The sequence below is a fragment of the Rattus norvegicus genome, chromosome 3, assembly GCF_036323735.1.
Source record: "Rattus norvegicus strain BN/NHsdMcwi chromosome 3, GRCr8, whole genome shotgun sequence".
NCBI lineage: Eukaryota > Metazoa > Chordata > Mammalia > Rodentia > Muridae > Rattus > Rattus norvegicus.
Window position 1 is genome coordinate 148,278,574 of NC_086021.1, and position 27,432 is coordinate 148,306,005.

General features: G+C 38.6%; 1 protein-coding gene across 13 annotated transcripts in view; it reads left to right on the forward strand.

The window, feature by feature from the left end:
- The window catches only part of Macrod2 (mono-ADP ribosylhydrolase 2), a 2,017,257-nt gene that overhangs the window by 104,753 nt on the left and 1,885,072 nt on the right, over positions 1-27,432 (forward strand). For 2 of the 13 annotated variants that reach the window (XM_063284992.1, XM_063284994.1), the window contains one exon: positions 3,455-4,098. The exons of the other annotated variants lie outside the window; for them this stretch is intronic. In XM_063284992.1, coding sequence (XP_063141062.1) covers positions 3,455-3,526 — 72 coding nt within the window. In that variant the 3' untranslated portion in view covers positions 3,527-4,098. Of the gene's footprint in view, positions 1-3,454; positions 4,099-27,432 lie in introns of those variants that run through there. 13 annotated transcript variants of the gene reach the window in all.

Sequence of the window (27,432 nt, forward strand, 5' to 3'; positions counted from 1 at the left end):
CTGAGTTTCATCCCTGGAACCCACATTGCAAAAGGAGAGAGCTGAGATCTGACCCCTCTGAGTTATCTTGTGACCTCTCCAGGAGTGCCACAACATACAGACAAACACATGATAAATATACACGAGAAAAGAATATGTACAGATAACACATTTGTGTTTACTGAAAGTAAGAATCACACATATTCCAAAATATGGATTAATTTCCTGAAAAATTCGAAACCTGTTTTCAAAATCCCCTGTCAGTTTCAAAAGCCAGGCTCTGTATTATTTTAGCAAATATGTTGAAATGGATAAAATTGTCTGCTTTAGTTTATTTAGGTTTCACTTGTAATACCTGTGGTTTAGAGCTCTGTTACCATTTGAAACATCGTATGGATAAGTTGTTTTTTCACTCTGAAGACACACACTTAACTCATTAAACAAGTGGTTAAACCCACTAAGTCTTAAGTCTGTTAGCCTGTTTTCACCCTCAGCTTCTGCCACGAATTTTTTTTTGATACAGTAAATGACTTGCTAATATGCCTCAAGTTATAAGGGATAACATTTATAAAAAACTATATAATAAAAGAAAAAATTGGCCTTTACTTAAATCTATGCTTTAGTGGTTCATCTAAGCATTGTGGTTGAGTTTTACCTTTTAATGGTATGAAGAAGCTGCTTCTCCAGTAACATTGTGTTCATCATCAACACCTTGAACAACAGTGGCAGCTGCACTGTGTTTATATCGTTCCTGCTAACCTCCATTGCCAAAGTACACATTTAATTAGCACGTCCGCTCTCCTAACTTTTTTCCATAGATTTTTTTCCAGTTTATTTAATTTATGGCTCAAGTCTGGTGAGATAAACTGAGTTTATAAATATCTCTCCTGCTTTTTTTTACGGCATATCATATCTGCCATGTTCCCCATGTGTTGCTTAATAAAGTTACCATAATTAAATGGCTTTGATGACTCTTGCAATTAAATATGCTACTACAAAACAAGCGCTTTACAATAGGATCCATCTGAGTTGTAATTTTAACAAAATCGTTTTTTTGAGAAGACAGTTTTTAAAAATGTTGTTCTTGAAACACAATCCTTGGTCTATTCAAATTTGGTATGAAGTTTTCACATTTAATGACTTTTCAAATTATAGTCTTTAAAACCATTTCCATTTAATTTATAGATTTCCTATAAATTAAACAGAAGGTCTGCTTGCATCAGTACAAAAGGTATCATCTGTCTAGTCACCTTGGACAGTTAACTTCATCCATGTCTTTTCTCTAGACTGTTCTCTTATATAGAATCAATACTAGGACTTAAAAGTAATAATTGATAAGAAACTGTAGTTTCCTTTATTATGACATTGAATTGAAGACAGAGAGTGAGGTAAAGGCCCGTCTGCATCTTAGCTGAAGGTGCAGTAGGAAACAGGGCTGGTTGTGAAGTGCCCTTGCCCTGCGTCACCCATTTGTGTCATCTAATTAACTGTTGGGAGTCTTTTTGTGAACTTACTAGTTCTACAAGGATTTTGTGTGTGTTTTGATCATAGTCTTCTTAACTCCTAGTTTTTCCAAGATCTAAACCTCCTTCCAAACCATCCAACTTTGTGTACCCACTCCTTTTTCTTTCGAACCTCTCAAGTTCAATTTGTGCTTGGATGTGTGGTCTTCCACTGGAGTGTGGTCAACTTTTCCTACACTCTGAGAGAAAACTGTATTTTCCTCTTCTAGCAGTCAGCATTTGCCAATAGCTGTACAGCTAGAGGTGGTGCTGTGTGTGTAACTCTTCTCTCCAGGCTGACGTTTGCTCTTGTTTTGTCTCACACCGGATTTTGTGTATGCTGTCACAACCACTCTGAGCTCATGTGTGTAGCTGCCCTGCCGTGCTCACACAGGGTTTCCTTGTAGTCATCTGCCACTTCTGACTCTTTTTTTTTTTTTTTCGGAGCTGGGGACCGAACCCAGGGCCTTGCGCTTCCTAGGCAAGCGCTCTACCACTGAGCTAAATCCCCAACCCCCACTTCTGACTCTTATAGTCCAGTCCTTTCGCCCTGTCTTCCCAACGATCCCTGAGCCTTGGGGGCAATATATAATATATAATATAGATGTCCCAGGTAGGGCTGCGAATTCTGAAGTCCATTGTTCTCTACATGTTGACTACTCACAGGCTTCTTATCACCTACAGTAAGGAGACTTCTCAAGTGAGAGTTGCGCCAGTCTCTGGATACAATGATGTTATCAGGAGTGCATACTACTTTGCCTATTTAGTAGACTAATAGTACTGGGTTCTCCCTTCGGTTGTGTAACCTGCCTAGACACAGGCTCCTGACCCTATAGAAGTGCCAGTTTTGTCTTTCATCCTATGGAGGATGACTTAATATAATCAGAAAGTGAGTGGTCATTCCAATGGTGTTCTTATCATTACTATACCAGTTGGCCCATTGTGCAGCATTCAGAGATCGGAATGACTAATGATTGTTTGTCTAATCTGGCTGCATGGGCAATATCTTCAAGCACCATGAAAACCTGTCAGCAGGGATGAAGCTCCCACCTCGCTTTCACTGTGGCCTCTGCCTCCAGTATGTGTTCTCTTCAACAATAGAGTCTTACTTGCTGTCAGGATCTGGAAAATAACCAAAGCAATTGCAATAGCCTGTAACATTTGAGGTAGATGGCGTCTATGGGACTTCAAATGCCCCAAACCCCATAAGATGTAGCCCATTCCTGCCACTGGGCTTTTTATGTTTATCTTGTGGTGTATACTTAAGTGCATTGTTGCCCTGTATTAGAATAACTCCATTCTGTTCTTTTCGTGTTTGCGCATATATAATTTAGAATACTTCTGTGGTAGCTGGTTTCCATATGACTATTTCAAAGAAGTTGGCTATATTTAAATTTGTTGATTTTAAATACCAAAAATTTAAAATCTTTTAAAATCTAACAATGGTGCTATTTAAGCTGAGGAAAAAAATTATCTTTGGCTTGAGTTATTTTCTGACTTCTTGAATGGGTCTCAAGTAGCCTATTACTTAATCTAATTATTTGTAAGAATTTGTCAAATCATGTCTTTTTTGATGTTCTTTGCTCAGCAAATAGTTTGAACATGTTGACTTTTTCCCGTGGGCTTTTTTATATACTGTCATCAATCCTGGACAGTTTTCCTTCAGTCAGCGATGGTACACTGTCATGTAGTCCCTCAAAATCCATGTTTGAAGAGTACACTGCTCAGTTTCTTTTCAGTAAAACCACTCACCTCTGGTGAAAAGGATTTTGTGTAAGCAGAAAGATTTGCTTTCGTACCACCTGAATTTCATTTGAATGTGTTTGGGAATATTTTTTATAAAGAAACTTACCAATTTAGGGGAGCAGAGAACATTTTGGTTTTGTTTTACTGTTTGGTATTTATTATTCTGTGTATTCTACTGAAATTATTTTCTATGCTTTTATTTATTTTACTTATTTATTTTATTCCAGGTACAAAAGCACTCTGAGGGAAGATTATGTACGGCTGATTGTTGTCCTTGGTGTAGTTTTACACAGAAGTGACCAATTTTAAGTAAATGAGTCAGTATAAAGTTTTAGTTTTCTTTCTATTCTTGTGTCTATTTTTATTTTTAAAAGAGAAGAAAAAGGAAATTTGATATTTTTCTATATAAGTGTCAGATTTTAAAGTCTGATAAAATACTTTATTTTTTATATTTTATTTGTAGATTATGAACAACATCTTGTGTCTATAAAGATTTCTCTTGCCAACCAGCGGCTAAGCACTGGCTCTGGGTTCTCCCATCGCTATGCTCAGTCCTCTCATCGTCCTGCTTCCTCTCCTCCCACTCTTTCCAGTAGCTCTTCCTCTCCCTGCACTCTGCACACTCTGATTTCACTCCTTATTCCTCACCAACTATGGCCAAAGACGTTAACAACTGAGAACCAAGGCTGGGATTTGTAAAAATTTATTTAAGAATTTTAAGGGAAAATATAATTATCTTACCCCCCTTCCCCTCTAACCACTCATATGTCCCTTCCCACTCCCTCTCAAATTGATCACCTTTATTCTCCATTGTTGTTAAATATACATAAGTATACATGAATAAATATATAAATAAAACTTGCTGAGTTTATTTAGTGTGGCATGGGTGTATATGATTTCAGGGCTGGTCTACTTGGTTGTGGATAATGAGTTAGGGGCTCATCCCTGGGAGAAACTAATTATCTTTCCCTCAGCCATTCTTAGTTGCCTTTAGTTCTTTATCATAAGAGTGGGACTCATTGAACTTTTCCTCTTTTGCACCATGTTTATTGACATTGTATTGTTCTGATACTGTTTAGGCAGCCATATTATTGACATATTATTAATGTGGCTTCCCTGTAATTTGTAGGTTCACACTCTCACAGTGTGAACCTGGGATCTTGTTCATGCTAGGCAAATCTTCATCTAGATATGCTTTTTTAAAATAAAGATGATAACTGCTGATACATTACATTTAAAAGGATTATGTTTTACAATTGGGTTGCTGGGTCTACAGAGATAGCTCAGGGTTAGGAGTGCTTGGTTCTCTTATGGAGAGCCCTTCGTTTCCAGCATCCTTGTTGGGTAGTTCACACCATCTGCTTGTAAGTACAGCTCCAAGGGATCTTATGTCTTGTTCTGGTATCTTTGGGCACCAGGACACATGTGCAAATAATACACACACACACACACACACACACACACACACACACACACACACACACACACACACATACACGCACATACAGTTCCTGCCAGAGAGTTTGAATCATGAAGTTGTGCGGGTATTGTCATGTAACTTTATTTTCTTCCTGGCAGTGAGCTCTTCTGCCTACACTTAGTGGGTAGAACCCAAACTCTCCCTTAAGACTCTGAAACCCACTGTTTAGAGGAAAGTATACTTCTCACATTGAGTGTTATGTACAACAGCTTGATGTTGCCTACTTACCTTGGAATTGCCTTTCCATTCTAACTAAAGAGAACACCAATGTGCCAGGAAGACCAGCTGCATGTTCTCTCTCCAAACCCCTCCCCTCTTCTCAGCACAGATACACAGCCTCCAGGGCTTGGTTCTTTCTGAACTTTCTCCTTCCCTTTGGGTTCCTGTCTTCACATTTGTTTTGAAGGAAAAGTCATCCTAGATAGAGTCATTAGGCTAAAGTATTGTTAAGCTTGTTCTTTTTACTGACAAGAAGAGTTATTTACTATTAAAAGCACTGAAGAAGAGAAAAAAGAAGAACAATGATGATTTCAGTCAGCTATGAGTTCATCATATGAGAGATGAGTATGGAAATTACAGTGGTGATGTAAAATTTATTTCCAGCGCAGTGATTGCAACTGGTAAGTAGCTATGAATGCAGATCTAGCACAGGGTGCAAGGTAAACCATAGCAGCAAAACCATCACTCGTCTTACATAAGAAAAGCACATTATTCCTACATTTTCTTTCTAAAATTAATAATTCTGTATATGAGCATTCTATAATTTATATGCAGTTCCTACTAATATTGCAATTTAACACAGGCCTGTTTTAAATAGAAAAAGGAATATGTATTAGAAAGAAGTAGAAACATAGGACCAGTAACATGGCTCAGTGGGTGAAGGTGCTTGCTGTCAAGCCTGAGAACATGAGTTAGATCACTGGAACTCACACAGAAGGAAAAAAACCAACTCTTGAAAGATGTCATCTGACCTCCATGTGTGTGCTGCGGTACACACATAACTTCCCAAATATACAAATTCATATAATAAAAATTTTAAATTAGGAAATGCAGAGAAGCAATTTCGACAGAATTAGAGACATCAACAATTTTATGACATGAATAATTATGGTTACATTTTAGTATGTAGGTTTTTAAGCCCTATTGCAACTGATTTGATTTTTTTTAAAAATGGGACTGTGGGGGCTAGAAAGATATGTCAGTGTTAAAAACACTTGCTGCTCTTCCAGAGGACCCAGGCTCAGTTCCCAGTACACACTTGGCAGATTACATCTCACAACTCTGTTGCTCCAGTTTCTGGGGATCTGATTCCCTCTTCTGGACTCTGCTGGCACTAGGTATGTGTGTGATATACTTACATATGTGCAAGTAGAACAGTCATATACATAAAACAAAAACAGTTAAATCTTCATTTTAAATGAGATAACATTCTGCTTAGTGTCTTATAGCATCTTTCCCCGATATCTCAGTACATCATATATAGCAAAACAGATTTTTCCAATAACCACATAGATAGGCAACATGTTAGCTTTTTAATCATCTACTCTACATTTAAACATTTAAAGAATTTTGTACAAATTGTACAGTTATGGTCATTATTTTTATATGGAACCCTGAATTACACAGTGATATGTATCAGAATTATGAGAATTCTCCTATGGAGGGTTCTCTGGCTTTATACTCAAATCTATCGAAGACCAGGAACCTGTGCTATTAGACCAGGAAAGAGTTTGACTATTAAGTGTAAACCAGGAAATAAAAAAAAAAGACCAACCATTTTCATATACTTAGTCATGAAACTGGGCCTTATATTGTAGCTATGTCTTATAAAGGATCCCATCTGTAAGTATTATGCTGTGACTTTGATTCATGTATATTTTTAGTGCAATTTCATAATTATTGCCAAAGGAGGAAGCAAAAGAATTATTTTTAAAAGCTAGTTTTAGTATAAAAATCTATCTGCAATCATACCTTTGGAAACACTTTGATAATTAAGCTCTTAATTGATTTTGCTCTCACCTATGTTAGTATTCAAGTTGCTTATTCATTAGGTTTCATACTCCCATGTATGTGTCTACAGGTGGCAGCATTTTTGACTCATTGTGTTAGATAAATGACAAGACACCAGAGAAAACCACGCTATAAGAGGTGCGTGTATAGAGAGGGGAGGTGTTTATTGTGACTCCTGCTTCCGGGGTTTCAGCCTTGGCATGGCTCGGGAAAGTAGCTCACCTCACAGTGGTCAGAAACAGAAAGACAAATGAGTGTGCTATCGGAATTTCCTTTCCCCTTTCCATTCTGTCTGGGTGCCAGCCTCTGGGATGGTGCCCACTGCAGGGTGATGCTTTCTCCTCTAGCTGATCGTCTCTGGACATTCCCCCAAGACAATCTAAGGGCATAATTTACTGTAATAGATCTTTTTCAGTGCAGTCAAGTTAAAGGCATCATTAACCCACACTCAATAAAAGCATTTTTCAGAAACCTCATGTCTTTATTTTTCTCCCCTTTCAAACTTTTTAAGCAAATGAAACAAATTCTGGCACATCAAGCAGAATTTTTCATCCTGTTAACCTAAACAGTTCTGTTGCCTTTAACATTAGATGTCTTAATGCCTTGAATAAATTAAATTGCTTAACTTTGAGAGACTTTTTTCTTCTTTTTGTCCTCTATAAGTTTACATTGGTATTGACTACTTCTAATCATACCGGACTATAATTTGTTCATGGTGAGGGCATGACCTTGCTAACTCTGATATTTTTATTATTGAAAACATAAATGGCCAATGATACTGATCACTGTGTGCCTGCATTTTCCATTCTGAATTGATAACCATTTCAGTTATCAGAACAACTTAATTTCTTTTTATCATAAGTTAAAATTAGCATGAGTGGGTAGGTGTAGATAAAGCACAAATATCATCATACATAATCAGACAACTCTTAATTTTCTTTTTTTTTGGTTTATATTCTTTTTTTTTTTTATTAACTTGAGTATTTCTTATATACATTTCAAGTGTTATTCCCTTTCCCGGTTTCCGGGCAAACATCCCCCTCCCCCCTCCCCTTCCTTATGGGTGTTCCCCTCCCAACCCTCCCCCCATTGCCGCCCTCCCCCCATAGTCTAGTTCACTGGGGGTTCAGTCTTAGCAGGACCTAGGGCTTCCCCTTCCACTGGTGCTCTTACTAGGATATTCATTGCTACCTATGGGGTCAGAGTCCAGGGTCAGTCCATGTATAGTCTTTAGGTAGTGGCTTAGTCCCTGGAAGCTCTGGTTGCTTGACATTGTTGTACTTTTGGGGTCTCGAGCCCCTTCAAGCTCTTCCAGTTCTTTCTCTGATTCCTTCAACGGGGGCCTATTCTCAGTTCAGTGGTTTGCTGCTGGCATTCGCCTCTGTATTTGCTGTATTCTGGCTGTGTCTCTCAGGAGCGATCTACATCCGGCTCCTGTCGGTCTGCACTTCTTTGCTTCATCCATCTTGTCTAATTGGGTGGCTCTATATGTATGGGCCACCTGTGGGGCAGGCTCTGAATGGGTGTTCCTTCAGTCTCTGTTTTAATCTTTGCCTCTCCCTTCCCTGCCAAGGGTATTCTTTTTCCTCATTTAAAGAAGGAGTGAAGCATTCACATTTTGATCATCCGTCTTGAGTTTCGTTTGTTCTAGGGATCTAGGGTAATTCAAGCATTTGGGCTAATAGCCACTTATCAATGAGTGCATACCATGTATGTCTTTCTGTGATTGGGTTAGCTCACTCAGGATGATGTTTTCCAGTTCCAACCATTTGCCTACGAATTTCATAAACTCGTTTTTTTGATAGCTGAGTAATATTCCATTGTGTAGATGTACCACATTTTCTGTATCCATTCCTCTGTTGAAGGGCATCTGGGTTCTTTCCATTTTCTGGCTATTATAAATAAGGCTGCGATGAACATAGTGGAGCACGTGTCTCTTTTATATGTTGAGGCATCTTTTGGGTATATGCCCAAGAGAGGTATAGCTGGGTCCTCAGGCAGTTCAATGTCCAATTTTCTGAGGAACCTCCAGACTGATTTCCAGAATGGTATTACCAGTCTGCAATCCCACCAACAATGGAGGAGTGTTCCTCTTTCTCCACATCCTCGCCAGCATCTGCTGTCACCTGAGTTTTTGATCTTAGCCATTCTCACTGGTGTGAGGTGAAATATCAGGGTTGTTTTGATTTGCATTTCCCTTATGACTAAAGATGTTGAACATTTCTTTAGGTGTTTCTCAGCCATTCGGCATTCCTCAGCTGTGAATTCTTTGTTTAGCTCTGAACCCCATTTTTTAATAGGGTTATTTGTTTCCCTGCGGTCTAACTTCTTGAGTTCTTTGTATATTTTGGATATAAGGCCTCTATCTGTTGTAGGATTGGTAAAGATCTTTTCCCAGTCTGTTGGTTGCCGTTTTGTCCTAACCACAGTGTCCTTTGCCTTACAGAAGCTTTGCAGTTTTATGAGATCCCATTTGTCGATTCTTGATCTTAGAGCATAAGCCATTGGTGTTTTGTTCAGGAAATTTTTTCCAGTGCCCATGTGTTCCAGATGCTGCCCTAGTTTTTCTTCTATTAGTTTGAGTGTGTCTGGTTTGATGTGGAGGTCATTGATCCACTTGGACTTAAGCTTTGCACAGGGTGATAAGCATGGATCGATCTGCATTCTTCTACATGTTGCCCTCCAGTTGAACCAGCACCATTTGCTGAAAATGCTATCTTTTTTCCATTGGATGGTTTTGGCTCCTTTGTCAAAAATCAAGTGACCATAGGTGTGTGGGTTCATTTCTGGGTCTTCAATTCTATTCCATTGGTCTATCTGTCTGTCCCTGTACCAATACCATGCAGTTTTTATCACTATTGCTCTGTAATACTGCTTGAGTTCAGGGATAGTGATTCCCCCTGAAGTCCTTTTATTGTTGAGGATAGCTTTAGCTATCCTGGGTTTTTTGTTATTCCAGATGAATTTGCAAATTGTTCTGTCTAACTCTTTGAAGAATTGGATTGGTATTTTGATGGGGATTGCATTGAATCTGTAGATTGCTTTTGGTAAAATGGCCATTTTTACTATATTAATCCTGCCAATCCATGAGCATGGGAGATCTTTCCATCTTCTGAGGTCTTCTTCAATTTCTTTCCTCAGTGTCTTGAAGTTCTTATTGTACAGATCTTTTACTTGCTTGGTTAAAGTCACACCGAGGTACTTTATATTATTTGGGTCTATTATGAAGGGTGTCGTTTCCCTAATTTCTTTCTCGGCTTGTTTCTCTTTTGTATAGAGGAAGGCAACTGATTTATTTGAGTTAATTTTATACCCAGCCACTTTGCTGAAGTTGTTTATCAGCTTTAGTAGTTCTCTGGTGGAACTTTTGGGATCACTTAAATATACTATCATGTCATCTGCAAATAGTGATATTTTGACCTCTTCTTTTCCGATCTGTATCCCCTTGATCTCCTTTTGTTGTCTGATTGCTCTGGCTAGAACTTCAAGAACTATATTGAATAAGTAGGGAGAGAGTGGGCAGCCTTGTCTAGTCCCTGATTTTAGTGGGATTGCTTCAAGTTTCCCTCTGTTTAGTTTAATGTTAGCAACTGGTTTGCTGTATATGGCTTTTACTAGGTTTAGGTATGGGCCTTGAATTCCTATTCTTTCCAGGACTTTTATCATGAAGGGGTGTTGAATTTTGTCAAATGCTTTCTCAGCATCTAATGAAATGATCATGTGGTTTTGTTCTTTCAGTTTGTTTATATAATGGGTCACGTTGATGGTTTTCCGTATATTAAACCATCCCTGCATGCCTGGGATGAAGCCTACTTGATCATGGTGGATGATTGTTTTGATGTGCTCTTGAATTCGGTTTGCCAGAATTTTATTGAGTATTTTTGCGTCGATATTCATAAGGGAAATTGGTCTGAAGTTCTCTTTCTTTGTTGTGTCTTTGTGTGGTTTAGGTATAAGAGTAATTGTGGCTTCGTAGAAGGAATTCGGTAGGGCTCCATCTGTTTCAATTTTGTGGAATAGTTTGGATAATATTGGTATGAGGTCTTCTATGAAGGTTTGATAGAATTCTGCACTAAACCCGTCTGGACCTGGGCTCTTTTTGGTTGGGAGACCTTTAATGACTGCTTCTATTTCCTTAGGAGTTATGGGGTTGTTTAACTGGTTTATCTGTTCCTGATTTAACTTCGATACCTGGTATCTGTCTAGGAAATTGTCCATTTCCTGAAGATTTTCAAGTTTTGTTGAATATAGGTTTTTATAGTAAGATCTGATGATTTTTTGAATTTCCTCTGAATCTGTAGTTATGTCTCCCTTTTCATTTCTGATTTTGTTAATTTGGACGCACTCTCTGTGTCCTCTCGTTAGTCTGGCTAAGGGTTTATCTATCTTGTTGATTTTCTCAAAGAACCAACTTTTGGTTCTGTTGATTCTTTCTATGGTCCTTTTTGTTTCTACTTGGTTGATTTCAGCTCTGAGTTTGATTATTTCCTGCCTTCTACTCCTCCTGGGTGTATTTGCTTCTTTTTGTTCTAGAGATTTTAGGTGTGCTGTCAAGCTGCTGACATATACTCTTTCCTGTTTCTTTCTGCAGGCACTCAGCGCTATGAGTTTTCCTCTTAGCACAGCTTTCATTGTGTCCCATAAGTTTGGGTATGTTTTACCTTCATTTTCATTAAATTCTAAAAAGTTTTTAATTTCTTTCTTTATTTCTTCCTTGACCAGGTTATCATTGAGTAGAGCATTGTTCAATTTCCACGTATACGTGGGCATTCTTCCCTTATTGTTATTGAAGACCAGTTTTAGGCCGTGGTGGTGTGATAGCACGCATGGGATTATTTCTATCTTTCTGTACCTGTTGAGGCCCGTTTTTTGACCAATTATATGGTCAATTTTGGAGAAAGTACCATGAGGAGCTGAGAAGAAGGTATATCCTTTTGCTTTAGGATAGAATGTTCTATAAATATCCGTTAAGTCCATTTGGCTCATGACTTCTCTTAGTCTGTCGACATCACTGTTTAATTTCTGTTTCCATGATCTGTCCATTGATGAGAGTGGTGTGTTGAAATCTCCCACTATTATTGTGTGAGGTGCAATGTGTGTTTTGAGCTTTAGTAAGGTTTCTTTTACGTATGTAGGTGCCCTTGTATTTGGGGCATAGATATTTAGGATTGAGAGTTCATCTTGGTGGATTTTTCCTTTGATGAATATGAAGTGTCCTTCCTTATCTTTTTTGATGACTTTTAGTTGGAAATTGATTTTATTTGATATTAGAATGGCTACTCCTGCTTGCTTCTTCTGACCATTTGCTTGGAAAGTTGTTTTCCAGCCTTTCACTCTGAGGTAGTGTCTGTCTTTGTCTCTGAGGTGTGTTTCCTGTAGGCAGCAGAATGCAGGGTCCTCGTTGTGTATCCAGTTTGTTAATCTATGTCTTTTTATTGGGGAGTTGAGGCCATTGATATTGAGAGATATTAAGGAATAGTGATTATTGCTTCCCGTTATATTCATATTTGGATATGAGGTTATGTTTGTGTGCTTTCATTCTCTTTGTTTTGTTGCCAAGACGATTAGTTTCTTGCTTCTTCTAGGGTATAGCTTGCCTCCTTATGTTGGGCTTTACTATTTATTATCCTTTGTAGTGCTGGATTTGTAGAAAGATATTGTGTAAATTTGGTTTTGTCATGGAATATCTTGGTTTCTCCATCAATGTTAATTGAGAGTTTTGCTGGATACAGTAACCTGGGCTGGCATTTGTGTTCTCTTAGGGTCTGTATGACATCAGTCCAGGATCTTCTGGCCTTCATAGTTTCTGGCGAGAAGTCTGGTGTGATTCTGATAGGTCTGCCTTTATATGTTACTTGACCTTTTTCCCTTACTGCTTTTATTATTCTTTCTTTATTTTGTGCGTTTGGTGTTTTGACAATTATGTGACGGGAGGTGTTTCTTTTCTGGTCCAATCTATTTGGAGTTCTGTAGGCTTCTTGTATGTCTATGGGTATCTCTTTTTTTAGGTTAGGGAAGTTTTCTTCTATGATTTTGTTGAAGATACTTACTGGTCCTTTGAGCTGGGAGTCTTCACTCTCTTCTATACCTATTATCCTTAGGTTTGATCTTCTCATTGAGTCCTGGATTTCCTGTATGTTTTGGACCAGTAGCTTTTTCCGCTTTACATTATCTTTGACAGTTGAGTCAATGATTTCTATGGAATCTTCTGCTCCTGAGATTCTCTCTTCCATCTCTTGTATTCTATTGGTGAAGCTTGTATCTACAGCTCCTTGTCTCTTCTTTTGGTTTTCTATATCCAGGGTTGTTTCCATGTGTTCTTTCTTGATTGCTTCTATTTCCATTTTTAATTCCTTCAACTGTTTGATTGTGTTTTCCTGGAATTCTTTCAGGGATTTTTGTGTCTCCTCTCTATGGGCTTCTACTTGTTTATTTATGTTTTCCTGGAATTCTTTCAGGCATTTTTGTGATTCCTCTCTGTAGGCTTCTACTTGTTCTCTAAAGGCGTTCTTCACATCTTTCTTGAAGTCCTCCAGCATCATGATCAAATATGATTTTGAAACTAGATCTTGCTTTTCTGGTGTGTTTTGATATTCCATGTTTGTTTTGATGGGAGAATTGGGCTCCGATGGTGCCATGTAGTCTTGGTTTCTGTTGCTTGGGTTCCTGCGCTTGCCTCTCGCCATCTGATTATCTCTAGTATTACTTTGTTCTGCTATTTCTGACAGTGGCTAGACTGTCCTATAAGCCTGTGTGTCAGGAGTGCTGTAGACCTGTTTTCCTCTCTTTCTGTCAGTTATGGGGACAGAGTGTTCTGCTTTCGGGCGTGTAGTTTTTCCTCTCTACAGGTCTTCAGCTGTTCCTGTGGGCCTGTGTCTTGAGTTCACCAGGCAGCTTTCTTGCAGCAGAAAATTTGGTCTTACCTGTGGTCCCTAGGCTCAAGTTCGCTCGTGGGTTGCTGCCCACGGGCTCTCTGCAGCGGCAGCAACCAAGAAGACCTGTGCCGCCCCTTCCGGGAGCTTCAGTGCACCAGGGTTCCAGATGGTCTTTGGCTTTTTCCTCTGGCGTCAGAGATGTGTGTGCAGAGAGCAGTCTCTTCTGGTTTCCCAGGCTTGTCTGCCTCTCTGAAGGTTTAGCTTTCCCTCCCACGGGATTTGGGTGTAGAGAACTGTTTAGCTGGTCTGTTTCCTTCAGGTTCCGGTGGTGTCTCAGGCAGGGGTCCTGCCGCTCCTGAGCCCTTCCCCACGGGAGCCCAGAGGCCTTATACAGTTTCCTCTTGGGCCAGGGATGTGGGCAGGGGTGAGCAGTGTTGGTGGTCTCTTCCGCTCTTCAGCCTCAGGAGTGCCCACCTGACCAGGCGGTTGCGTCTCTCTCTCACGGGGTCTGGGAGCAGAGAGCTGCTTTGGGCCGGCATCCGCTGGTGTGGGACTTCCGGTAAACACAGAACGTGCCCGGTCCTAGAGGAATTCTGCTTCCGTGTGTTCCAAGCTCACCAGGCAGCTTTCTTGCAGCAGAAAATTTGGTCTTACCTGTGGTCCCGAGGCTCAAGTTCGCTCGTGGGGTGCTGCCCATGGGCTCTCTGCAGCGGCAGCAACCAACTCTTAATTTTCTGATCTAGTTTAAATAAAGTATTAAAGGTATGATTAGAAAAGCAAACCGATAATCCACACAATTTTTCTTGGTATCAAGAGATGCCTGGAAAGAAAGATTTAGGACTAGTAAGAAGAGAAATGATGAAGGCTTTAGCAAGCCTTTCATTAGTGGGAAGGTGTGATTACTGGAAGAAAAAAAAGTTTTCATGTGAGAACCCAAACCTCTGTCAGGAGCACAGAAAAGAGATAGCCAAAACCCTCCCAGGGAACTTCCTTCAGCTGGTCGAGGTACTTCAGCACAAGTAATGAAGAGAAGAGTGTTTCAAGCGTGCAGAAAAGTCGCCTGGGAGTCCTAGATGGAGAGCACCTCAGCACTGCAGCCTGTGGTCCTGGTGGTGGTATGGGGTTAGTGGTCATCAAGTTCCAAGAGTATATTCTGAATCCTGTCAGACATAATCAATATGCAGATTCTAGTGCAAACATACGTGATTAACATTATTTTATTTTTATGCAAATGTATCAGCAAGTGGTTTCAGAGTTTACAAAACTGAAAAACAATGAAATAGGAAATGATCAAGGAGATCCTCCCCAAGAAAACAGGTAGTATATATGTTCTGTGATTATAAAAATCTAAATGTGTTAAACAGAAAAAAGGTCATTGATTTACAAAAATCTCTATACCATCAAAAAATTCCTCAGAATTTGATTGCATTATGTTTTAGTTGTTAATAACTCCAGTTCATATATCAAAGAGAAGCCAAATGTTTTAGTGATGTATTTATGTAAGACGGGACATCAAGAAGCCACCTCCCTTCTATCTTTCTCTGCTGACTCTGTTTAAATTCTGGTTTCAACACTTTGCCAGTTTGGAGAAATGATTTGTCAGCTGCTCTGTAAAGAACTCTAAATGCGTTAAAGATACTTTAAATGCATAAGTATTGAGAGGAAAAAGCAGGGCTGTTTTCCAAGCCTTTGAATTAATGCTACCTTCTTTCTTAGTAGTGTTAGATCTAGTAAATATTTAAAAGGCTTTTAAAGATAGATGGCCCGTTTTCATCCCCACAGTGATGATGACTTGGTTGTGTCTGATTTTGGACTGATGTCATCAGTACTGACTTGGAACGTTTTCCTGGGTCCTGCTCTCCATATGCCAGATGGGTGCACCAGCCAGCTTCTGTTTCAGAATGAGAGCTTTCTATATGGTGAAAATACTAGCAACAAATTGAAATTCCATAGGCTCTGAAAATGGAAACTGTCAGAGTAGATTCTGGGTGAAATTTAGTAATACCTTTTAAATTCTTATCGGCTGGCTGGAAAACCTCTTCTGTGCTTTTCACTGTGTAGATGTTCAACTTCCCCAGGGCCAGAAGTCTTCACAGCAGCTCCTTTCAGTGTGCTCTTAAGAAGACTATGTAGAACCTGTATTAGTGTTTCTCATGAGTCTCATAATTGCTTGTAGACATGATACCCTCTTCTGCTACAGTGTGAACTCTTTAAAGATGAGAGCTAAGAGCAGCTCATCTTTTAATCTCTACAATACACATTACTGAGTGAAGCGAAGAGAGACTCTGAGTAGCCTTGTGACAGTAAGTGTCACAGTTAAAATCTCTTACTGTGTGTTAGGATAACACTGTATTGTGAATTGAGAAGCCTAGTCAGATTCGGTCCTCAATTAAAACAAGTAAAATGTAAAAATGTGTGATCTATAAAATGCAAGTAGTATTTGAAACTATGACCGCAAACATTCAGGTTGAAGAGAGGCAGTTGTCTAGCCAGAGTCAGGTGCTTTTGAAGATTTTGCCCCTCTAGCAGCTCGGGAGACTAGAGTAGACCACCGGGCCCCTAAAGAGTAACAATTAGAATTTTCTCCCAGGGTTTCCACTTTTTTTTAATTTATTTTTTTTATTAATTAATTAATTTATATCCCAAGCACTGCTTCCTCCTGAGATCTTTACTCATCCCCTCCCCTTCTTCTCTGAGAGGGTAGGCCCCATTGTTATCTTCCCCCACAACCCCAGTGCATCAAGTCTCTGCCAGATTACATGCATCCTCTCCCACTGAGACCAGGCAAGGCACCCCTGTGGTACCCAGCTTTCTCACTTTTGTATGCCGTATCTTTTCATGTGTTTTCTTACAATTATACATTACTATAGACATCTTATTGGGGTGGCATTTTACATACAAACTGTGGTGTATAGACTACTGTAAAATTTAAAACCTCACTTTGTCCTCTTTGGGGAAGTCTCTTCTCTAGGGCATCAGCAGAGGCTGATAGAAACAGGAACCTAGTTTTCATCTTTCTTACCATAAGCCTCCATTCAAGATGGATATGTCCCCGACTTTATGAATTCTTAGGCAGGAGGTACTGTAGTCTGTTCAGTAATCTGTATCACTGTATTTTATTAATACCCCTTTCTGTTTCATTAGTTTCAAGATCTTTTAATATCTTTTATATCTTAATATGGCCTTTTTTAATATGAAAGAAAATAACATTTATTGTTAGTATGAGGTCTTTAAAAGTTTCCTATTATTTTAACATATCAGTACTCTAATTTTAAATTTTACAATCCAATTTACAACTTCCACATCAGGGTCTGATTTAAAGTAACCTTTTAAAAATATTTTGTTTTAATAAATGCTTATATAATTTTCTCACATACAGTCAGATTTTTTTTAGTTTTCATGAGAACCATTGCTGGTTTGATTATAATCTTTGTTATATTTTTATTCCTTTTCCAAATAGGCAAAAATATTTTAGGAAATGGGTTACCTCTTTGGCTTTCTTGCCATACCTTTTTAAAGTTATTTATATTTATAAGTTTTTAAGTTTTTGAAGACAAGAGTTTCTCTGTATAGTTCTGGCTGTCGTGGAACTTGCTCTGTAGACCAGGCTGGCCTTGAACTCACAAATCAGCCTGCCTCTGCCTTCTGAGTGCTGTGAATTAAAGTCATGTTTCACCACTATCACCACCACTGAACTGGGATTTCTTAACTAGAGAACATTGATATTTTTATTTATATTATAGTTGGAATTTCCAGTTTCCTATATTTGCATTTATTCTATATTGATAGCTTTTTTCCCTGAGCAAAATACAAGTTCTTGTATGCTATAGTGGCATTGTCCACAAATAACCTACAAATGAAATTATTTGTTCCATATCAATTTTAATCATCAGTGGCAAGCATAATTAATTCATAGCATTAAAATAAGATCACCTTGCAAAGTTTTAACACTTACATTTCTTTCCAATTTTTATTTTTACTATTTTTTTTTTATATTTCAGGTTGTTTTCTATGTAAGTTGCATGTAATTGCCATTTAAGTTGAGATGAATTTTTTTGTAACACCTGCTTTCCTGAAACATTTTCTTTTGGAAAATGGGTATTATATGATTGTTGAAACTGCTGATTGCCAACCTCTAAGAGTCAGGGCCCAAAGCACAGTTTCAGACTTGGTGCAACAGTTGGTGTAATTCTTTAAAAGGGTCATTGTGGACAGATGATCTTTCCTGAAAGCTTTTAAATCTTGAATTCTATAATTTGATATTTTACACATTACCACATTTTCCTACCAAATTTGTTGAGACATGGATTCCAAATGATACTGAGTTCTATTTAACTCGAATTAGAATATTAGTCATGATTTTTTATTATCCAGTTTTTTTTAAAGAAATTGCCATTAAGATGTGATTAAAGTGACTGATTCTTAGAGTTAACCTAGTTAAACTGCATAGGATGGATTAGAAGAAATGAAGAAATGTCAGTGAGGCTGATATTTGTGGTAAAAGAGCCTCTTGTGGATTTTTAGAGGAAGCTGCAACAGACTTACATTTCTTTGCGCCCCCCTTCCATTTCATAGATACACAAATTAGGCATCTTTGAATAAGTCATAGTTTTCTTTCTCTTTTTACAGTATTCCAACAGTCTTAGATGATGACCGTACTGCCTTGGGTAGCAGTAATGTGGCTTTTTCATTCTGGTTTCTTAATGCTCTGTGCACTGTAGCTAGACAGTCATTCAATGGATACATGAGTGATGCTTGCTAGATTAGTAGAACTCCTGTAGTTACTTATGGGAATTGGATATTTCAAATGTAGTAGTCCAGTTATCCTGCCTGCCTGGCCGATAGGCTTCCTTTTTCTGTGAGGATATTAAGGTCTAGATTCTCATTTCTGATGCCACTGAGATGTTCTTATTGAGAAAGCAACTTATGCCCTTCCCCCTTTAAAGATATACTAGTGGATGGATGATAGCCTTTTAACTGCTATTTCTGATTCAATTTTTTTTAAAAAAAATTTGTTTGTTAGTGAATGATATGCCAAAAGTAAACAGCTTATTGTAAATAAATGTAATCGCCACAGATTGTCTATGGAGACCTAGTATCTTTGGTATAGAAGAAAATAAAACAGTATTTTAAAAGCTTATGGTGGCAGGGTATAAATAAAGAGAAAACTTTCTGTGATCTTATGGAAGAGAGCATTATGTTTTCCTCAGTTTTTGTGATGGCTTCTGTTTGGCAGTTCCTTCTGTGAATAAACCAGTCACATGGGTGTGGCCCCCTGCCTGTGTGCTTTCCTGGTACATTTTTCTGTCTGGATTCTCACTGGGATTTCTCATTTTCAGTTGGCCTCACCTTTCTCAGTAGACCATTTTCTCCTAGAAGGATAAAATCTTTTTTAGAACTTCAAAACACTTTTTTTTTAAAAAAAAAAATCTGGTTTCAGATTATTTCCTTCTATTTTAGATTCACAGCTGAGCTCGAATCCAACATTACCACAGTATTTAGTGTACATTTGTCCTTGGAGATCTTCCAGATGAGCGAAACTCAACATGCCTGAAACCATTTGGAAATTCACCTCTATTTCCCCCAGCTTCAGGAGTTAGAGCCATGGTAACTTTTCCTTCCTGGGTTTTGTACAGTGTTGTGCGCGTGACTGGCTCTATATCTATTCTCTTTGTCCTCTCACTTCAGGCATTGTTAAACAGTCCATACCAAATTCTCTCGTAGTGACTGAACTATCTTCCTGGTCTAACATGAGCTGCATACAAATGCTTGCTCACCATACTGATTTATATAAGCTATTTTAGTGCCTTAGATCCCCCGTAGTTAATATCTAGACTCATTAGCCTGGAATGCAAGCCGGCCTTTCATTTTGCCCTACCCTGTGTCTGTGGTTTTGGCTCTAGCACTTCAACCTTTGAAAGAAGCTACTCAGGGAGGCCTAACAGTCTCCATGTTTTCCCCTTATCCCCCTTCAGGAGCTCGCTTTTCAAACAGGAAGTTAGCCTATTCCAGCCTAAGGTTTTGTTTTGTTTTGTTTTGTTTTGTTTTGCTTTGTTTTTAATCTCCTCGGAATCCCTTTTGCACTTCTATAAGCCACTCATTTAGCTTAATGTGATAATGTATGCCTATAATCATAGCACTTGGAAGGCAGAGGCAGGAGGATTGCAAATTAGGGGCCATAGAAAAATTTTATCTTTAAAAAAGAGAACTGTGTAAGGCAAGAAAGTAGTGGGCATATTTTCCTATTAACAGATTATATTTTGTAACACAGTTTTAAGCTTGTAGAAAAATTGAGTGCTTCCCTGACACAGAAATGCAGAAACAGTCCACTACATCTCCAGTGATACAGTTTGCTACAATTGGTGAACCAATAATACCATGCTATTATTAACCGAAGACCACTGTTTCCTTAAGGTTTGTTCTTTGTGCCATGCATCTTCGTGACCTTTGCTAAACAATACAAACAGCATTCTATGCTTACCATGCTTCCCGCCACAGTGTCACTCCTTCAGTCTCGCTTTTGATTTTCTATGAATTTAACTCTTTGGGTAGCTGGTGTGAATAGAACTGTGTTGTTTGGGATTTCTGCATATCTCTCTCTCTCTCTCTCTCTCTCTCTCTCTCTCTGTTTCTCTCTCTTATTTTACTTAGCATAATATCTTCAAGGCTCTTTCATATTGTAATATATGTCAGTATTTCTCAGCCTTGTAAGGCAAAAAGTATTTCCTTAAATTATGTATATCTGCTGATCATATGGTGAACATGCCTATTACATATGTCTCGTGGCTTATCAATAATGTTGTTCTGTGAATGAGTAGGAAAATATCTTAGAGATTCTCTTTGCTGGTAGTGCTTCATGTTTTGAGTTTTCTTAAGGGAAAAATTATTTTATTAATATATTTCAAAACCATTTCTTCCTTCCTAGGTAGGAAAAACTCACATCCAGAATGCAAACGGTTTTTGAATAAAGCCTCAATAATTCTAGACACGGACCTGAACAGCACATTTTGCACGGTAGCATTATCTGGAGTTCATGAAGCAGCCATGGACACGAATATGTTGTAGACTAGGTCCCTGAACCCTCTCCTTTTCCCTGTGGCCTCTAGGACGTTTTGTGTGCTCTGACTGGAAAGATTGGTAACTGGTTTTCAAAGCTAAACGTTAAGGGAGATTATGTTTGAGCTTTACAGTAGAAAAATCGACCTGCTCAAGTTTCCGTGTGTGTGTGTGTGTGTGTGTGTGTGTGTGTGTGTGTATGTGTGTGTGTGTGTGTGTCTGTCTGTCTGTCTGTCTGTCTACATGCATGTATTATCCTTGTTACCTCTCACCACAATTGAATTGAATTCAAGTCTCCATAACGAAAATTCTTCCTCTGTTTCTCACTCTATTTCATCATATTCACCCACCCAGTTCCCAAAGACTGAGGCTTATGCTGAGCCTGTCTGCCTTCTCCACATTATACACAGACACTGGGAAACCCTGGTACTCAACACCTGTAACATCTGTCAGAGTTAGTAACTTTTTAAAAATTTGGATATTTTATTTATTTACATTTCGAATGTTATCCCCAGTTTCCCCTTTGGAAACCCCCTATCCTATGCCCCCTCCCCCTGCTTCTAGAGGGTGCTCTCCCACCCATCTAACCACCTACTCCTGCCTCCTTGCCCTGACATTTCCCTACACTGGAGCATCAAGCCTTCACAGGACTAAGGGCCTCTCCTCCCACTGATGCCCGACAAGGTCATCCTCTGTTGCATATGCAGCTGAAGCCATAGGTCCCTCCATGTGTACTCTTTGGTTGGTTGTTTAGTCCCTGGGATCTCTGGGGGTCTGACTAGTTTATACTGTGTTCTTCCTATGGAGTTACAAACCCCTTCAGCTCCTTCAGTCCTTTCTCTAACTCCTACATTGGGGTCCCTGTGCTCAGTTCAGTAGTTGGCTGCGAGCATCCCCCTTTATATTTGTCATGCTCTGGCAGAATCTCTCAGAAGTCAGCTATATCAGGCTCCTGTCAGCAAGCACTTCTTGGCATCCACAATGGTGTCTGGGTTTGGATTCTCAGATGGGACAGTCTCTGAACGGCCTTTTCTTTAGTCTCTGCTCCACACTTTGTCTCTGTATTTCCTTTAGACAGGAGCATATGTGTGTTAAAAATTAGGAGATGAGTGGGTGGTCCCCTCCCCTAACCGAGGGCTTTACCTAACCTCTGGATATGGTCTCTACAGGTTCTTCCTCCCCTTTGTTGGGCATTTCAGCTAATCTCATCCCTGTTGGGATCCTGGGAGCCTCTTGCTTTCCTGGCATCTGGGACTTGCTGGTGGCTGCCACCAGTGTTCCATCCCCCATGGCTACACACCTCTGTTCAAATTCCTGACCCTCCGTATATCATCCCCATTTCCTCCCCTACCTCCCCTTTCTCCCCTTCTGCTTCCTCTCTTCCTCCCAAGTCTCTCCCACCCTCTACTTCCTGTGAGTATTTTGTTTCCTCCTTCTAAGAAGAACTGAAACATCCACACTTTGGTCTTCTTCTTGAGCTTCATGTGGTCTGTGAATTGGTTCTTGGGTATTTCGAGCTTTTGGGCTAATATCCACTTATCATTGAGTGAGTGCACACTATGTATGTCCTTTTGTGACTCGGTTACCTCAGTCAGGATGATATTTTCTAGTTCCATCCAATTGCCTAAGAATTTCATGAAGTCGTTGTTTTTAATAGCTGAGTAGTACTCCATTGTGTAAATACACCACATTTTCTGTATCCATTCCTCTGTTGAAGGGCATCTGGGTTCTTTCCAGCTTCTTGCTATTAAAAATAAGGTTGCTATGAACACGTGTCCTTATTATATGTTAGAGCATCTTTTTGGTATATGCCCAGGAGTGGTATAGCTGGTTCCTCATGCCCAGTGTTTCTGAGGAACTGCCAGACTGATTTCTATACAGCAAACTAGTAGCCAACATCAAACTAAATAGAGAGAAACTTGAAGCAATAACACTAAAATCAGGGACTAGACAAGGCTGCCCACTCTCTCCCTACCTATTCAATATAGTACTCAAAGTCCTACCCAGAGCAATTAGAAAACAAAAGGAGGTCAAAGGGATACAAATTGGAAAGGAAGAAGTCAGAATATCACTATTTGCAGATGATATGATAGTATACTTAAGTGACCCCAACAATTCTAGCAGAGAACTACTAAGCCTGATAAACAACTTCAGTGAAGTGGCTGGATATAAAAATAACTCAAACAAATCAGTAGCCTTCCTCTACTCAAAGAATAAAACAGGCTGAGAAAGAAATTGGGGAAAGGACACCCTTCATAATAGTCACAAATAACATAAAATGCCTCAGTGTGACTCTAATCAAACAAGTGAAACATTTGTATGACAAAAACTTCAAGTCTCTGAAGAAAGAAATCAAAGACGATCTCAGAAGAAGGAAAGACAGTCCATGCTTATGGATTGGCAGGATCAATATAGTAAAAATGGCCACCTTGCCGAAAGCTATCTACAGATTCAATTCGATCCCCATCAAAATTCCAACTCAATTCTTTATAGAGTTAGAGCAATTTGCAAATTCATTTGGAATAATAAAAATCCCAGGATAGCAAACACTTTTCTCAACAATTAAAGGACTTCTGAGGGAATTACCATCCCTGACCTCAAGCTGTATTACGGAGCAACAGTGATAAAAACTGTATGGTATTAGTATAGAGACAGGCAGGTAGATCAATGGAACAGACCTGAAGACCCAGAAATGAACTCAGAGTTAGTAACTTTACCTTCTACATCTCTCCTTCTCTGTTCTGCATCTTGAATACTACAATAATTTCTGGAATTGCATTTGATACCAAAGCTTTCTAGAAACTTGAATTTCTAGTTTTTATAGTGATCATTATGGGATTTCACTGTGTATGAATGCTTAGGTGCACCTAACCATTGAGAGACTTGAGGCCCCAGGGAGTAGGGAGGCCAAGTGGGGTGGAGGTGGGGTGGGGATATTCTCTTGGAGACAGGGGTGGGGGCCGGATGGGCAGGAGGGTGGGAGGAGGAATGGGATAAGTAACTGTTGGAGGGCAGACTGGGAGGGGGATAATGACTGGACTGTAAAAATAGATTAAAGATAATTAAAAAGAAAAACCTAGTAAGCACTCATAGGTTTTTTGTTGTTGTTTGTTGAGGTAGGGTCTCTGTAGTTTAGGCTGGACTGGAACTTGTGTCTACTCCTTTGTTTCCCAAGAATTGATGTTACAGGCACGTGAAACATGCTAAATGATATTTCACTTCGACTTCCTTTGAGTATGTGCCCACAAGTGGCTTTAGGGGTGATATGTGGTTGTACACTTAGCTCTTTGACAACCCATCATTTTCCGTGCTTCAGGGCAAGAGCTAATAGTGCTTGCCTTCTTTGCTGTTGTTAAGATTTTTGTTTTCTGTGACTTTCTTACCATTTGTAGTTATTTTAGATTTTGAAATTCATTTTTTCTTTTGTTTTCAGTTTGGGTGTCATTACATATCTTAAAGTTCATAGATCCTTTTATCGAGCATGCCCTAGTTATGATGAGCCTGCACAGGAAATTTTTTCTTTCTGTTGCAGAGGAAGTTTTAAAATTTCTAGCTCCCTTTTAATTTTTTTCCTAGCATTTGTATCTCAACTTATATTCTTTGCATATTGTATAGATTTTCCTGGAGAACTTTTAGCATGTTAAGATTATTTTACATTTCTACTAAAGTAGTTCAAAATGTGAGTTACATCTTAGTCAGGTTCTGATGCTTTTTTTTTTTTTTTGTCTCTTCGAACTAGGATTTTAATTTTAATATGTTGTGTAACTTTAGGGTTTGATCCCATAATGTCCATTGGGTTAGATAGACTTTAAATAAGACATTTAATCTTCACCTTGTTTGGTTAGGCTATGTTTACTGGTTGCTGTAGCTATGAGAATCTGAAACTAGAATTTCTTCAACTGTCCTTTTTTTCTTATCTTGCCTTGGGCTTCCCTAAAGATTCGTTCCTGATGAGTGTCAGTGACTGAGAGGCCTAGTTGTGATCCACTGATAATAGAGTAGAGCCTAATCACGCAGGGAGGAAAAGTGTGCTGATGTCCTACAATTAATCTCTGTTTATTTAAGCCAGTTTTCCCGACTTGTATCCATCCCATGTGTGTCTGTTTCTTCCTCCCTGGGTGAGGCTAGAGGAAAGTGAAGCTGGATCTTCCTACTAGGAAAAGCAGGGAGACACACCTGTACAACTTCCTGCTTCCTGGCCAGGTAGTTTCTCTGAAAATCTCAAGTGTTTATTCTTAAGCAAAAATATATTAATAAGTTTGATTTATACAATGATTATCTATGTGAAACCTATAGTAACTTCTTTAAATTACACTTGAAAGTAGCCAAGTAGACATTGGATAAGAACTTAAAAAAATCCTTCTCTGTAATGTATATGTAAACTTAGCCACAATATATCTTTGGACATCTGTTAGGTAACATCTAGCATCTGGGCATTGAGTGGATAACATTGCCATTCTAATATTTTATAGGCAAGTGGAATTTTATCTTATTGTTCCACTACTTGATGACTTACTTTTTTACACTAAATACACTTTATTATAGGTTGAGTAGAGACTGGGGAGGCATGTTTCCATAAAAATTATGTCTCCTTAAAAATTACCAAGTTTGCTTGCCATATTTGCAGGCTAAGGTTGATTGTAGATTCCTCAATGCAGCCTCTAAAGCAGCAAGTGTAGAGGGAATTGAGCATGAGTCTGTTCCCACTAGTTATTAATTTATTGAATAAATTACAATAAATCATAGGACTGTGAGATATTCTTTGGTGACAGAAGGCATTTTTAAATGTAGAGCTTCTTCAAGTCTCCCAAATAATTAAAATGCATGAAACACAAGCAACAGATGGCAAAGGGTTTGAACTAAATATGTACGACTCTTCGACTACTTAGTTTTACATAATAATGTGTTTGTGCAAATAAGGTGATGACCTTTCCGTGATAACTTCTACAAATACACGAAGTCGAATGTGCTCGCTGGAGTTGCTACAATCTGGCAGTGACAGAATAGACAGCGCTTTTCTAAATCTTCACTTAGAGTTTCGCTATTGTGCTATGTGATAGCAAACGCCTGTCATCTGGAGGTTCTGTATTTTATTTTTCTGTTTCTTCTACAAAAATAGCTTGCGCAACTAATGCTGTGTTTTACAGCATGTGATTTTCCTTATTAAACCTGAAAAACTATACCTTTGAGTATAGGCATAGATGTGTCTATAATATCTTAATCCAGTTCTCTTATTCCCTTTATTTGGAAACAGTCTGGTTATGCTTTTGACTTCATGTTTGGTAGTTAGACGTGAAGTTTTGACAGTCCATCTGTCAGTGTTAGATGTAGAACATCCATAAATTTAGTTACTTGAATTAGTGACCATTCCAGTCATGATGAGGAGATTAAATAACCTTAAGAATAGATATAACGGCAGATGTGCAATACCCATTCCAGGGAAAAATGTGAACTGTCCTGAGTAGAGCTGACAAAGTCTTCACTGTGCTGTCTCTGATTAAACCAGGTAACATTCAAACTTGGATTTACTGGTGGGCCATGTGAATAAGATAAATTGTCCATAATTAAGTAATACTCAAATACATATAGAAATTTAGTGTATGATAAATACAGGATCTCACATGATTGGGATAGACTTCTTAATAAACATTTCTGGGACAAATGTGGCCACTCAGAAAGACTTCTTATATAATATATTATACTCCAAAATAATGCCTTCAAGTTATAAATGGAAAACTACAATAATGACAACATACCTGTGGGTGTGCACACACACGAATCCCAGAAGGTAATGCATGGTATTTTTTTAAACCTTATACAAAACTCAGAGAATGATAATGAAGAGATTGATAAATTTGACTGTATAAAAGTTTTTATAGTCAACACATCATAAAAGATAAAATACAGGAAAATATTCAGACAATAGACAGAAGGCTGATATCCCTAATATCTAAATAACTCAAATCCAAGAGCCAAACTGGGTAAGGTGTTTTCCAGTGTAGAAAGACCAGGGAGAATGGAGAGGGAAGGAAGAGAGGGAAGGAAGGAGAGGAAGAGAGGAGGAGTGTATAAGAAAAGAGGGGAGGAGATGACAAGAGAGGGTGTGGGTACATTCACTGAGTGATGTCTGGACAGCTGCAGTTAGGGCTTGACTTTTAGCACAACAAGAAAAAGAAAGGAGAAAAGAACAGAACAAGAGAGAAAAAGGAAAAGAGAAGAAAATCAAGAATGGAAAAGTTTATAGATAAAGAGAAAGACATGGACATTTATCAGAAAGGGGTAAAGCTGATCTCAAACATGGCAAAAGCTTACTAGACTTACTAATAATCATACATTTATATGTAAACAATTAAATAATGTTCCTCAACCTTAAAAATGGCAATATTAAAAATATGTGATGAATTCCATGGGTGAGCCTGAAGGGAAATAGTCACTGTGATTCCTGTAGGAATTCAAAACAACTACCTCGTAAGAGAAAAAGCTGTTCAATAATCAAGGAACACTTGCTTACCTTCTTACCCAGAATCCCCCTTCTATGAATTTGTCACACCACCTTGAAAATTCACATTTATGAAGATATGCATGTAAAGATAGTATGTATAATTGTAAAATATAGAAACAGCTTAACTAGAGAGTGTGTGGTTAAATATTTTATATTCACTCAGTAGAACATGGAAGATACCAGTGAAGAGATACTGTGAACTTTGCTGAAATTATTTCTAGTAATTTCTGTTAAGAGAAAAATGCAAAACTGTGTCTTTAGGAAGAAATGAGATAGTAGAAA